This window comes from Lepidochelys kempii, chromosome 4, assembly GCF_965140285.1.
Source record: "Lepidochelys kempii isolate rLepKem1 chromosome 4, rLepKem1.hap1, whole genome shotgun sequence".
In the NCBI taxonomy this organism is placed as follows: domain Eukaryota; kingdom Metazoa; phylum Chordata; order Testudines; family Cheloniidae; genus Lepidochelys; species Lepidochelys kempii.
This window is the reverse complement of record NC_136383.1, coordinates 13615745-13629146: the sequence shown is the minus strand read 5'-3', so window position 1 is coordinate 13629146 and position 13402 is coordinate 13615745. Positions and strand designations below refer to the sequence as shown.

The 13402-nt window shown below is 43.3% G+C and overlaps 1 protein-coding gene across 1 annotated transcript; it reads right to left on the bottom strand.

Annotated features, from left to right (window-relative positions):
- Positions 1-4681: 4681 nt before the first annotated feature.
- LOC140909935 (C-X-C motif chemokine 13) lies at positions 4682-13075 on the bottom strand. Its single transcript, XM_073340028.1, has 4 exons — positions 13011-13075; positions 9123-9258; positions 5462-5545; positions 4682-4762 (listed from the first exon to the last, which is right to left on the bottom strand). Exons 1-4 carry the CDS (start codon positions 13072-13074, stop codon positions 4729-4731), a joined length of 318 nt encoding a protein of 105 aa, XP_073196129.1. The 5' UTR covers position 13075; the 3' UTR covers positions 4682-4728.
- Between the last annotated feature and the right edge of the window lie 327 nt (positions 13076-13402).

Below are 13402 nucleotides of genomic sequence, written 5' to 3'. Positions count from 1 at the left end.
AGAGGACCTTCCTTCTTATCCCATGACTGCTTAGTTTACTTAAGAGCATTGGTGAAGGCCCTTGTCAAAGGCTTTCTGAAAGTCTAAGTACACTAGATCCCCTGGATCACCCTTCTCCAAATGCTTTTTGACCTCCCCTCAGAATTCTAATACATTGATGAGGCATGATTTCCCTGTACAAAAGCTGTGTGTACTCTTCCCTAACATACTGTGTTCATCTATGTGTTTGATAATTCTGTTCTTTACTATAGTTTCAAACAATTTGCCTGGTACAGAAGTAAGGCTTACCAGACTGTAATTGCAAGGATCACCTTTGGAGCATTTGTTAAAAACTGGAGTCACGTTAGCTATCCTCCAGTCATCTGATAGAGAAACTGATTTAAGCGATAGGTTACATACCACAGTTGTTAGTTCTGCAATTTTATATTTGAATTCCTTCAGAACTCTTGGGTGAATACCATCTGTTCCTGGTGACTTATTACTGTTTATTTTATCAATCTGTTCCAAAACCACCTCTACTGACACAGCAATCCAGGACAGTTCCGTAGATTTGTCACCTAAAAAGAATGGCTCAGGTATGGAAATGTCCCTTACATCTTCTGCAGTGAAGACCAATACAAAGAATTAATCACAACAGCCTTGTCTTCCTTGAGTGCTCCTTTAGCACCTCAATCGTCCAGGATCCCACTGATGGTTTCGCAGACTTCCTGCTTCTGATGAACTTAAATTTTTTTTTTAGGCTGTTGGTTTTTGAGTCTTTTGCTAGTTGCTCTTCAAGTTCTTTTTTGGCCTGCCTAATTATACTTTCCTTTTGGTAGTGCTGCTGGGTGATCTCTTGTAAAAAGCAGGGATCAGAGGGGAGTAACTGTAGGGCTGGCTCTAGGTTTTTTGCTGCCCCAAGCAAAAAATTTGCCATCCCAAGCTCCGAGAGCACAACTGCCCAAGCAAAAAAAAAAAAAAAAGAAAAGAAAAAAGGGGGGGCTGGAATGCTGTCCCTGGAATTGTGCCGCCCCGAGCCCATGCTTGCTTTGCTGGTACCCAGAGCCGGTCCTGAGTAACAAGAAAGTGACGATTGTGGCAGTTCCTGCCACCTTCAATCAAAGGCTGGGAAAGTCTGAGATACCAGCAACAAGGAACAACAGAGTGAATAGCCAAAAGCTCAGGATAGCGGCCAGTCCCACTTTTGGTCAAGGTTTTCAAAAGTGATGGGTGATTTTAGGTGCTCAACTTGAGACACATTAAAAGGGTCTGATTTTCTTCGCAGGGGGCAGCACGTCTTGAAAATCAGACCCCTTTAAAGTGTCTCGGGTTATGTATCCAAAATATTTTTTTGTTAAATCTTGGCCAAGTTCTGGGTTTCCTTTAAAGGTTTCCTTTAAAACCACAGAATAACCTGTGGTGTGATCCTCTTTTTAAGGGGAAGAAAGAGAAATAATTCACAGAGAAGCCTAATGGTTGTTGACTGAGAGTTTAAAATATACATTGAAGTTTTTGTGGCCGGCCACTTTTGAGTTATGAATGGAAAAAACATTTAAAAAGAGGACTTAATTAATTAGATTAGACCTCAGGAAACTGTAGGACTAGGGTTATCTACTACATACAGCTGAGCAAGGTAATGGATAAAGGATTTAATACAAACTCTCGCTGAATGGGAGGGAAGAAGGAATGTGTGTTTTGCAGGATCATGTACCCAGCTGTTTTCATAAAATAGGGAGCTTTTATTTAGAACTACATCTTATGGAGTAATAATTGCATTGGAATGAGGTGGCTGCCTTAGGCAATTTTACCTAAAGAAACTTCACCTGCATGTTTGTTTTTCTTCAAAGTTTTCATTTGAAATCCCAGTGGAACCAAATCTGAAACCACCAAGTGCATAAATGATTGCACTTTAATTGTACTGTACATTATGCCATACAATCAGAACAGAAATGGCAACTCAAGGAAAAGAGAAGCCAGTCTAGTTTTGTATCTGGTAACAGCAGAGTTGTAATCGCATAGCAGTCTGTACCACCACTAATGACTTTTGTGAAGTGAAATGCACTGATCCAGATCAGCATCCTACATATGTTTCTGCTTACCCAAACAGGTGGCTCAAATAGCATGGTAATGAATGGAACACAAATATTCACAGGAGTGAGAACATGGATAGGCCACTGGGACTGGGAGTCAGGACACCTGGTGCTGTTTTCTATGCTGCCACTGACCAGCAGTGACTTCCCCTCTCCATGCCTCTGTTTTGTAAACTGCTTGGGGCACACAGGGACTGTGTCTTACTCTGTGTTTTGTACCACACTTAGCACAATGGGGATCTTGGTTAGAACCTGCTGTAAATCAGAGATCTAATAATGAGAACTCAAACTTGCAAGGGGGGAAAGCAGAGAGTTTCTTCATGAAGAGTATTACCTTTTAATAAAGCCTGTTGCTACCATCTGGCATGTATGAGCAAGGTAGGGAGTAGCACTTGACCATATACTTACTCCTTAAAACAGGGCCTCACAGATGTGATTCATGGAGTCCTCCCTGGCTGGGCACCAGAGGATGTTCTCAGAACCAACTTGTGGGGGGAAAGGGCCATTGGTCCATAAGTCTCTCTTACAAGGTGGCCCTTGGCCTAGGGTAATAGTCCTCCCCCACTAACCCCACAGGTGAAACTAAAGTTCCTGGAGCACAGACAAGGATCAAAGATCAATCAGAGGAGGTGCCTCCTCGGTTTCTCTCCTCGGCCCTGCTGCGTCCTGTACTTAGGTAACTAATCTATGTGTGAGCCAGAAGAGACCAGAAACATACATGAGGGCTGTGGAAGCAGGGTTCGTTACACATAGAAGTTTTACACAGTCAAATCATGTCATCTGGAAAAATGGGTTCTGTAGTGGAAATGCTAGTCTACCTTGAGTTTTACTAACACTCAAGTGGGTCAGGGTGACTGCTTGAATAAGACTCTCAATACTCCATTGTTTGCAGTAGTAGCCTCAATACCTTAGGCTCTTTCTAGAGCTACAAGAAGGTATAGCCCCTGTCCTAAGGAGATGCAGTCTAAGAAGAGGCAGGTTGACAGAGGTTAGGGAAGGGTTTGGGGTGAGGATGGGGGGGGGGGGGTTTCTGTACAAATCTACAACATTCACTATAGACAGCATGGCAGAAGTGAGTTAAGAGGGACTGAAAAGCAGAGAGGCTAGGGCCTGTTACCTGCACAAAATTCTCTGTTACTCGCACACTCTAGGGCACCCACCCTTACCCCGTTCCTAGGGCTCGGGCGTAACCCTGTCAATTGAAGTACCCACCCTCACCCAATTCCTAGGGTTCAGGGTGTAATTTTCTGTGGGTTTGCAGGACCTTTTACCAGTGAAAAAGCCTTATCCTCTATTTATGAGCAAGCACCGAAAACAGAATGCACACACGACACATGCAGTGCTCACCACTCCCAGCCAGGCAGATGAACTTGAGGGCCGGTCAGGATCAGGTCCATCTGGGGACTCCAGTTTCTGCATGGTGTCACTGGCAGAGTGTTGAGGTCTGGCAGCTCTGTTCTTGGGGTTGTGTCCTGGAGTTTGTTCCCAAAGAACTTCCTTTTAGACCCAGTTTACACAGTGAAACTTGAGCCCTGCTTAGCTATACCTTAACCACTTATTTAACTAAAATTTTTCTCAACAATCCCAACAAAATTTTCTAACCAATCCTACCCCACCACCTTGATTAATTTACACCTAGCAAAATTAATGATGTAACAGACAGAAACAATTAAAGAACGGGACAGAGATCATACAGACAAACAATAGGGAAGTAAGGACCATAATGACAAAACAAGAAAGGAAAGCGGATTTCACCACCACCGCTATTGATAAGGCCATCAAACTAAGTTTTCTTTAACCACCTTAAGATCTGTTTCTTTATCTGGTGATAGTGGGGGCCATTAGGACACGGTCTCCTCCTTAACAACCTGATATTACCTTTTTTTAATGTAATTTAGATGGACTGTGAGGATGCGACGTCCTGCTTCTCAGCTAATGGCTGCTGCTCTTTTTACATGGCTGCAGACAAAGGCCTTGCAATATGGCTGCAGACCCAGGCCTTGTCCTTACAGCCTGGCGGATGGACACTCAGAGGTCATACCATGCCTAGGGGGCCGTGTGGAAGACGACACAGAGGCAGTTGTTCAAGACGTTGACAAATGGGTGGAAGCACTGGTGGAGTTGAGGGTCTATGATTAGAGGCGGTCAGGAGACAGAGTTACATAGAGCTTGAAAGGAGGTGCCAAGTAGCAGCGTGCGAGCTAGCAGGAGGGAAGCGATGCGCTTTTACTGACAGCTGAAGAAGAGGAGTTTTACCCTATGCTGTAGGGTACAGTAGTACACTTTACTCATTATTCAATAGTTAACTTATGCAGGAATAGGGAGGGTCCACTCGAATCCTCCCCGCAACATATTTGGAGCTAAGCTCTTCACAGTATGTGTCTCAATAGCAACATTAAGCATTCACAAGGCAGCGTTCATGCTTACTGTTCCGATCAAAATCAGCGCAAATCTGCACTCTTTCCCCTGAGGTTGACGAGGGCAATCACAACTAACTATAGAGTTTCAAACTGCAGCCCTTAAACATGCGTAGTAGAGTAAAAAATAGTATAGCAGGTTGTAATAGTAGTTGGGAAATCAGTGAACCGTTGCCCTCCAGGAAAGGAATTTCAGTCCCTCAGTCAGCCGGCTTCTGTTCGGTTCCCTTTGCTGGGAAAAGTCAGTCCAGGACTTGCACTGCACTGATGCTGTTACTGGTTTGAGAGGGGAGAAAAAAAAGTTGGTTTTGTTTTTGTTTTTTTGAAAAGAAGGCAGCAACTGTTTTTAGTTACTTAAAAGTATCCAAACCAGGCGTCAATTACGGCAAATTGCAAATGGCAATTCACAGTGTCTCTGAACAGGGGGGCTGTTCACGCTCTGTTCCTGCCACTGTGGGGCCTGTGATGTTTGAATGCCGGTAGTGATAGGGGGGGAATGTGGGTTAATTATCCAGGCACCTGTTTCTGATGCCTAGACGTTCGGGAACGAAACGTCTTACGCCCCCATTTCCAAGCTTCTCTGAAATGAATCATCTCTTGGGCGATGCCGAGCGTTTGCATAACGCTATTTTTCTTCCAAGCCCCCCCGCACTCCCCCCCGAAATACTGCTCTTCCAAGTGTAGAACGTAGCAGCGGGTTAATGGTGCAGAATAGCACTAGGGGCTGGTCTCTGCAGGGGAAGGGAATTTGAAGTGGCAGAATATAATATATTGCTAGATTCTTCTGAATGTCGAGTGGCAGCAAAAGCAACTTGCGTATGATTAGACTCCTCACCCTCTCTCCTGTAGACCCCTGGCTGTTTTTCAGTATGAACTGGTGAGCCAGAGAAACAAAACTATTTTGCTGTGTAGTCTTGCACCTCTTTCTCAAGGTGCCCACTGGAAGGTGGCGATTGGCTACTGCATATACAGTACCTCTGCATCAGCTTATGAAGCAATATCTGGATCCATGGTGCATTGGGATACACGCAGGCTCTCTGTTTATTCTTCAGGGTAAGTCTGAAAAATAATGGGGTCATTTTAGCGTCTCATAATATCAATCCTTGGGACATCTTCCAGGCGGTCACCTAGCGAGAAGAGCCGAGGCAGATTACAGTTTTGTGGGGCCCTGGGCCAAACCAAGTGGGGGCTCCCTCCCCACCCCTTTAGCCTGCAATCCCTCCCACCCCCCACCCTACCTGGTACTCCTGCCAGGGAACGGGGACTTGTCCTGCCTACCCGGCACTGCTGCTGGGGAGCGCGATCGGGGCACAGGGGCTTCCCCTGCTCCCCGGCACAGGAGCGCCAGCGGAGCAGGTCGGGGTGTGGGGACACGCAATTTTCCAGGACCACCCAATTGGCCGGGGCCCCCGGGCACGGGTCCCATTGGCCAGTGGCTAATCCACCACTGCAGTTGAGTAATTCTGCAGTGTTGAAGTGGGAGCTGGGTTTGGGTGCGTGGAACTGGCAATTTCAGCATTCAGTGCAGTGCACCGGTGCTGACCCCTCAGGGCATGTCAGAGTTAACTTGGGTTCTTACATGCCTGCTGCCCCAACCCTCCTGCTGTCCACACAAAAAGCTCTGACCCAGGTTTGATGGTGGTGCTCTAAACCTGGGCTAGCTGGCATGGCTGGGGGTGTGGGTTAAATCTCAGGTGTTGCCTTCACTCATGCCAGTAACACACCCACATTGCAGCCAAGGTGCAGGCTAAACCACTCAAGCACGGATAGTCCTTAATTTCGCTCAAAGTTCTCACATTTCGCTCTCGGTGCCCAGAAGGACAGACAAGTTCTCCCACAATTCATTAGGAAAGATTCCTAGAGCAGCTCAAAGAACACAGTTCTTACTGCACAGGAACCACGTGATATGCCCCCAGAGGTCTGTGCGACACACTGGGGAGCACAGGCCCAGTGAGGACGTAGTAGATTTTGGTGTGATTTCGCAGTGTGGCTGTTTACACCTGCGCATGGCTGACTCAGTTGCTATTCACCCCAGCTCACTCCGCAGTGAAGATATAGCCTAAGTGTTGACAAACACGTGCCAGGGGCTTTCAGCGAAGCAGGGTTTACCTTATTTTAAGCAAGGTTAAATCCTGACTAGCAAAATTGGTGCAAATCTCTGAATATCTTTGTTTACACTTAGGGTATGTAGCGAGAGGAGTTTATGGCTGTGTTATAACTCAAGTAACAATTGGCAATTAACTCATTTTAGCCAACTCCTCTGTAAATGACAGTTTAGATACTCTCTGCAAATGTTTGTTCCAGGACACACACAGCTGTGATGTACCCCAGGCAGAGCCCTACAGTAAACCACAAAAATTTGTGCAGTGTCTAAATTAGCATTTACAAAGGTGCTAGCTAACTTGAATTAACTGGCAACTAATTAAGTTGAGTTCCAATGGGGCCACAAACACTTAGGGGGGAGCAGAGGGGCAGGTATCCTGCGTGCTCAGTCAGGGCTACTCCTGAGTGCAAATATGGCCTATATTAAACTGACAAGAGCCATGTTTACATCAAGTTAACATAGTGTCCACCGAGGGGTTTGCGCCAGGGCTTGTCTACGCAGGAAATTTATACCATTAAGCTAAAATGTGAATTTAAAACATTAAAAGTTTTAATGATATAACTCCCTGCATGGACACTAATTGGAATACGAGCGGCTTTTTCTGGTTTAGTTTATGTAATTTTTGGAAGGAGTTCAAACTAAACTGGAGAAAGCTACTCTTATTCTGGATTAAAAGTGTCTGTGCGGGGAGTTATCCCAGTATGGCTATAGAAGTTTAACTCCTCAGATATAACTGGAAACATTTCTTGTGCAGGCAAGCCCTGAGACACCGACTTTGTCTAGACTAGGAAAAAGCATCTGTGGGTTCCTTGTGTGGCAGCTAACCTGTTCTAATTAAGTTCTCTTAAGAAAAAAAAAAAGGGAGGGGGGAAGTGAGCTGGCCATCTTCAACCCTGGGGTCTCCTCTCTTTTTAAAGGTGTTAAAACTTGTCCGCTCTCACTGCTAAATGTGAAAGATCACTTAATTAAAACTTGGTAGCTAAAGCCTGACCTAACACACCAAGGCCTTGTCTATGAAGTTGTGCAACTTTACTTGTATAGTCAGAGGTAAAGTACAGCCTACCCAGGTGGGTTATACTGGTGTAGAGGTGCTTTATACGGGTCTAGCTATTCCTGTACAAGGAAGGGGAATAGCCCATACTGGTCTGAGGCACCTTTATACTGCTATGGCTGACGCATACGAGGGCTTGTACTGGTAAAACTATTTCAGTTAAAAAAATATATAAAATCACACCCCTTAACTGAAATAGCTGTATCTGTTATAACTCTCGAGGGTGTACCAGGCCCACACTGTGCCAGTTTAACTAAAGATGCAATTTAGGGTTACCTCACCCCCTGAGCTACGGAGCTGGGCCCCAGGTCCCCTGAACACAGGGCAGAGGTTGGTTATTTGACTCCTGTACCCGCATGGAGTAACTCACAGGATTGGGGCTGTTTTTTAAATGGATTTGACAGTTGCCAGAAAAATAAATTCATCTCCCGGGTTTGTTTGTTTGTTTTTTTCCCATGAGTCTAAAGATCTGCATTATCACCACAGTGCACTGGGATATCGATTGATAAGAGTTTCTGTGGCCAGCTAAAGATTCTGCAGCGTTCCCACTTCCGCACTTTGAGATAACAGATCAAAACTATTGAACTACAACAGCTGTCTGCCCACCAACATGCGAGTGCACAGCATGTGTGTGTGAGAGAGAATGAGAGTCACACAAGGGTGAGAAGAGGTTGGGGGTGGGTTGTGGAGTTGCTTTGTGGTTGTGGCAGGCTTGCCTTATGGGGGCGGATAGGTGCTGGGTTTTTTGCATTTCAAAATAAAAAAATAAATAAAATAAAAAAAGTTTAAAATAGCGTTATTTTAAACTGGTGCAAACCGCTCTGTGGATAACTGGATATAAATTTGGCTCGTCAGTTTAACTTACCTCAGTACATTTACAGCTAAGTCATACTGGTATAACCAGTTTTAAATTGATTATAAGTGTGTCTTGTAAAAGTACACACAGACTTGCACTGGATTCAACTAAATCAGGCTTACACTATTTTAGTGACACCAGTGCAACTTGTGTCTGTAGAGGTAATCCAGTGGTCAGTGCGAGTTCATTATGGCCCCTAGCTACAAAATCTGGCATTTTAGCTCATGCTGTAGAGACTCATGTGTTTACCTCTGGAGGTCCCCAGTTCAGTATCTGGTACATTGGCCAAGATGGCAGATGTCACAGAAACAAGACCTAACACATTTTAAAATGCACCTTTCCTTAGTTTAGACGAGGTCAGTGAGGATTCAGAGGTCACACCCCATTAAAGTGAATAGAGGCATATCACATCCTTGCTAGGGGCAATTCTTGCCTCTTCTTGCATAGAGGTCTCAGATTCAGTGGAATCTGTTAGTTAATCTGCAAGAGGTCTGGCAGGATCTCAAGAGCTGAGCCAGGACATGTATAAACAACCCCTGGATAGAAAACTGATCACGCAAACTACTCAGTAAATGAATGACAAAAGAAATTGCATAAATTGAGGGTCATTGGAGTTCCCACTTACATAATCTCCTTTCTTCTACACTGAATCCCCTGAGGAATCACCTCAATAAAACTAATCTTCCAAGCACTGATAACCTCTGAGGTTTGCTTGCGGCATCTGCATCTCCGGTTGAGTAGAAGGCTTTCCATTGGTAGACCTGCAACAGGAAGCGTTGAACAAAACGATCTATTTGTCTCTGTTAGCCAAAAATTGCCAAGGCCCAAACCCATTCTAAGCTACTACAGAGAGCACATCAAAAATAACCTAGCCTCAAAACGAATAAACACTAATGAAAATAACTGTTGAATTTACATCACTGTCTTTTTGACTGTGAGCCATAGCTGTGTGAGGGAAAGCGGAATGGGAATTGAGGGTATGTTGATGCCCTCCTTCAAACTCTCTCTCTTTTGTGATACCTGCAGAACACTTTACAATGGTTAGGCAACTCATATGCTATGAGCACCATTTATCATGCTCACTAATATCATTTCATCATTTCCTTATGCCGCAGGTTGGTTTGTTTGTATTTATCTGTTGTCTACAGTCTTAAACTTAGTCCCTGCCCTGAAAAGTTCATAATCTAGCTCTTTGCTTATACAGTGCCTAGCACATTGGTGCCCTGACTTCTAGACTCTACCACAATACAAGTAATTAATAATACATTTATTCTATGCCCATGGAATAATACATTTATTCTATGCCCATTACAGGGCTGTGTGGAAGGACTGCTGGGGCTCATGGAGCTCCATGGACATCAGCGGGGTTTCACAGAGGCCCAGTAGCCGACCCACGTGCAATCAGTTTCAGGATCAGACCTGTTCAGTTCAGATGTAAACTAACAAATGCCCCGATCCTGTGAGTGACTCCACATGGGTACAGGAGTCTGCCTGCAGGGAGTAACTTACAGGACTGGGGACAAAGACGTTAAAAGGTGGAAGAAGCAGTGAAGGTTTCCTTCAAGCCCATCTATTACACTGTACTGTATTTACAGAGGTGAGATATCTTTGGAGGTAACTAGTTTGGAAGAACGTTAAAATTGGAGATAGATACTGAAATGTGGAGCCTAAAGGCATCTACCCTGCAGCTGCAGTGCTGCAATTATGCTGGTATCATGCCATCGCATCGATGCTTCCTACGTCGACGGGGTTTTCCGTCAACATAGGTAATCCATCTCTGTGAACGGCAGTAGAAAGGTCAACAGAAACGTTTTTCCATTGCCCTAGCCGCATCTCATTGGGGGTTAGATTGCCATAACTATGGCATTCAGGAGTGTGAGTTTTTCGTAGCTAGGTTGATCTAAATTTTAAGTATAGACCAGACCTATTTAAGTGGAAATTAGTCTTCTAAGTTCTTAAGCTGCTTCTGAAAAAGGGACTCTTGAAAATTTTACCCACTATCCTGCTCTCCCCAAAATAAACAGGCTCTAACTTTTTCCTTCTGTTCTAGGGAGTTGGATTCTTTTTATAATGAAAATGTTTGCCTTTTGGTTCAGCCAAAAAATCATTGGTTTTGTTCTAATAGACTTTTCCACGTTTGAGTTAAATTTTGTTAAGTTTAACCAAGACATAATAACCTTTCATGTAATATTACTTTAAATGTTCATTTTAATTTTCAGTAGTAAGGGTTTTTATTTCAGAAGCTAAGGGACATTTTTAACGAATTAGGCAATTAGGAGATGAAACTCAATGGGAACTAGTCTCTCAAGTACTTAAGTCACTTTTGAATATGAGCACTTTTGAAAATTTACCCAATGTTTTACACAGTCCGTTAGTTCTACCATTATGTACAAAATAAGTGATTGGTACCGTAAAAAGTATAATAAAAGAATAATTGTTATAGTAATAATTCCTTTTGCAATGTTATTGCAGTGAAGTGACAGAGTGTAAAAGACAACTGCAAGAAAGGAGGGGAAGGAGAGGTCAGTGTTTGGGGATTTAAAGTATTGTCAACAGTGCCAATCCCACAAAGGTATATGCACATGCTTAACATACTGTTAGCAGTGCCATAGACTTCAATGAAGTCTACGACTCACGGTGCATAAAGATAGGCATGTGTTTAAGTTTTTGCAGGATCAGGGTCAATTTTACTGATGCCTTGATATTTTCTTTGACTAATTAGGTACCCCTGCTTAGCATGCAGTAGGTTAATTTTTCCAATATCATTACAGGTCCAATCCTGCTCACATGGGACTCAATGGCAAAACTCCAATTGTCTTTAGTAGTAGCAGATATCAACCCCCAACTCTTACTTTACAGTTCCAGGTAAGAAAACCAAACATCAAGGGCCACGGTTTCTGTGGTGATGCTACACAGTAGATATTAAAACTGAATGTTTTGACATCTGTTTCACCAGTAAAATGATTTGAGTTGCCAGCTGACTTGCAGACTGCTGCATGTAATTAATAAATGGTCATATTAAGTTTCTTATTCAAAGTCACTAGCAAAAAATGGTTAAGACAAATTTGATCAGAAACAGAATTGTGTCATTTTAAAGGGGCTGGGTGGAACCTTCTTAATCTCATTTTACCCAGTCAAGAGGGTAAAAAACATGTGGCAGTACTGGTGAACCAAAATGAACCAATAATCTCTCCCTGCCTAGAGTTGTAGAGAGGAAGAATTACTATAAGAGGCATGAGAGATAAATATTAATTTACTCCCCATATGAGAAATCACAAGCCTTTTGCCAAGTTACGTCAAACTATAGTTTCATTTTTCAGAGTAGCAGCCGTCTTAGTCTGTATTCACAAAAAGAAAAGGAGTACTTGTGGCACCTTAGAAACTAACCAATTTATTTGGGCATAAGCCTTCATGAGCTACAGCTCACTTCATTGGATGCGTTAAGTTCCTTCCCCGCTCTGAACTCTCGGGTACAGATGTGGGGACCTGCATGAAAACCTCCTAAGCTTACTTTTACCAGCTTAGGTTAAAACTTCCCCAAGGTACAAACGATTTTACCCTTTGCCCTTGGACTTCCACTGCCACCACCCAACGTTTATCTGGGTTTATTTATTAGGAAAGCATTGTTTGGAAACGTCTTTCCCCCCAAAACCCTCCCAACCCCTGCACCCCACTTCCTGGGGAAGGTTTGGTAAAAAAAATCCTCACCAATTTGCATAGGTGACCACAGACCCAAACCCTTGGATCTTAAGAACAATGAAAAAGCATTCAGTTTCTGAAAAGAAGGATTTTAATAGAAGTAAAAAGTAAAAAAGAATCACCTCTGTAAAATCAGGATGGTAAATATCTTACAGGGTAATTAGATTCAAAACATAGAGAATCCCTCTAGGCAAAACCTTAAGTTACAAAAAGACACTTAAACTGTGCTGAATAGAATGAATATTCCTGTCCTTAATTTCTCAGCCATTTAAAGAAATCATAATCTAACATAGTTTCATTATAACTAACATTTAAAACTGGTGAATTAAAAAATACAGCATGCTCAGTCTCATTTGCAGTGTTGCATTCATATTTTCAAAGATGTTTGATTTGGATATTATAAGGAGAAAAGCAAAACAGGGAGTACTGTACATGGGTTTGGACTATAAAGCACTATAAATAGTGTGTGTGTAGATAGTTCTATTTACTGGTTTGTATATTCCACTATAACACAATGTAATGTAAAAAGGAATACAAGTATAGGCTCCAGTCCTGCATACCCCCACACACTGAAATGGAGCTGTCCGTGGCGTGACAGGCGGAACTCTCTGGATCCGTGCATGGGTATGAGAATCTGCCTACACAGTTCAACGTTCTGAATCAGGGTCTTACTAATCGAGGGGTAGGAATAGCGCCCAAGCCAAAAGGAGAGTCATGGCTTATAGGGCTTATTGACAGGTTCATGGTGAACATTACATCCTTTTAAAAGCAAATTATACAAGAGAGTGAAGTTCTAAGGGGAAAAGTTACTCACCAGTCAGTGTAGGGAGGTCAGTTACCATCAGGGCTATTGCCAGGACTACTGCCAGGTTCTTCATCTTGGCCTCTCTTAGACAAGGTCACTGAATGCAGCTTGGATGACTCTTCTTTTTATTGCCACCCAAAAAGGGGAACTTGCAGGAGATTAGCCTTTACAATGGAATTTTCTGTTCAGAGTCCTGTAGTATACGGAAACAAATTCTTCTCTTTTTTTTTTTTTTTTTAAAAGTTTCTTTCCTGGACTTCTCTGATTCCTTCCTCTTAAGAGGTAAATGTTCTGGGCATTAGGGGTTATAGTATCACAAGAGCATATGCAAATTTAGAATTGGGAATGTGGCGTGGCACCCCTTCTGCCTTGTTAGACCTAGCGCTCCCTCCTCTGGCAGG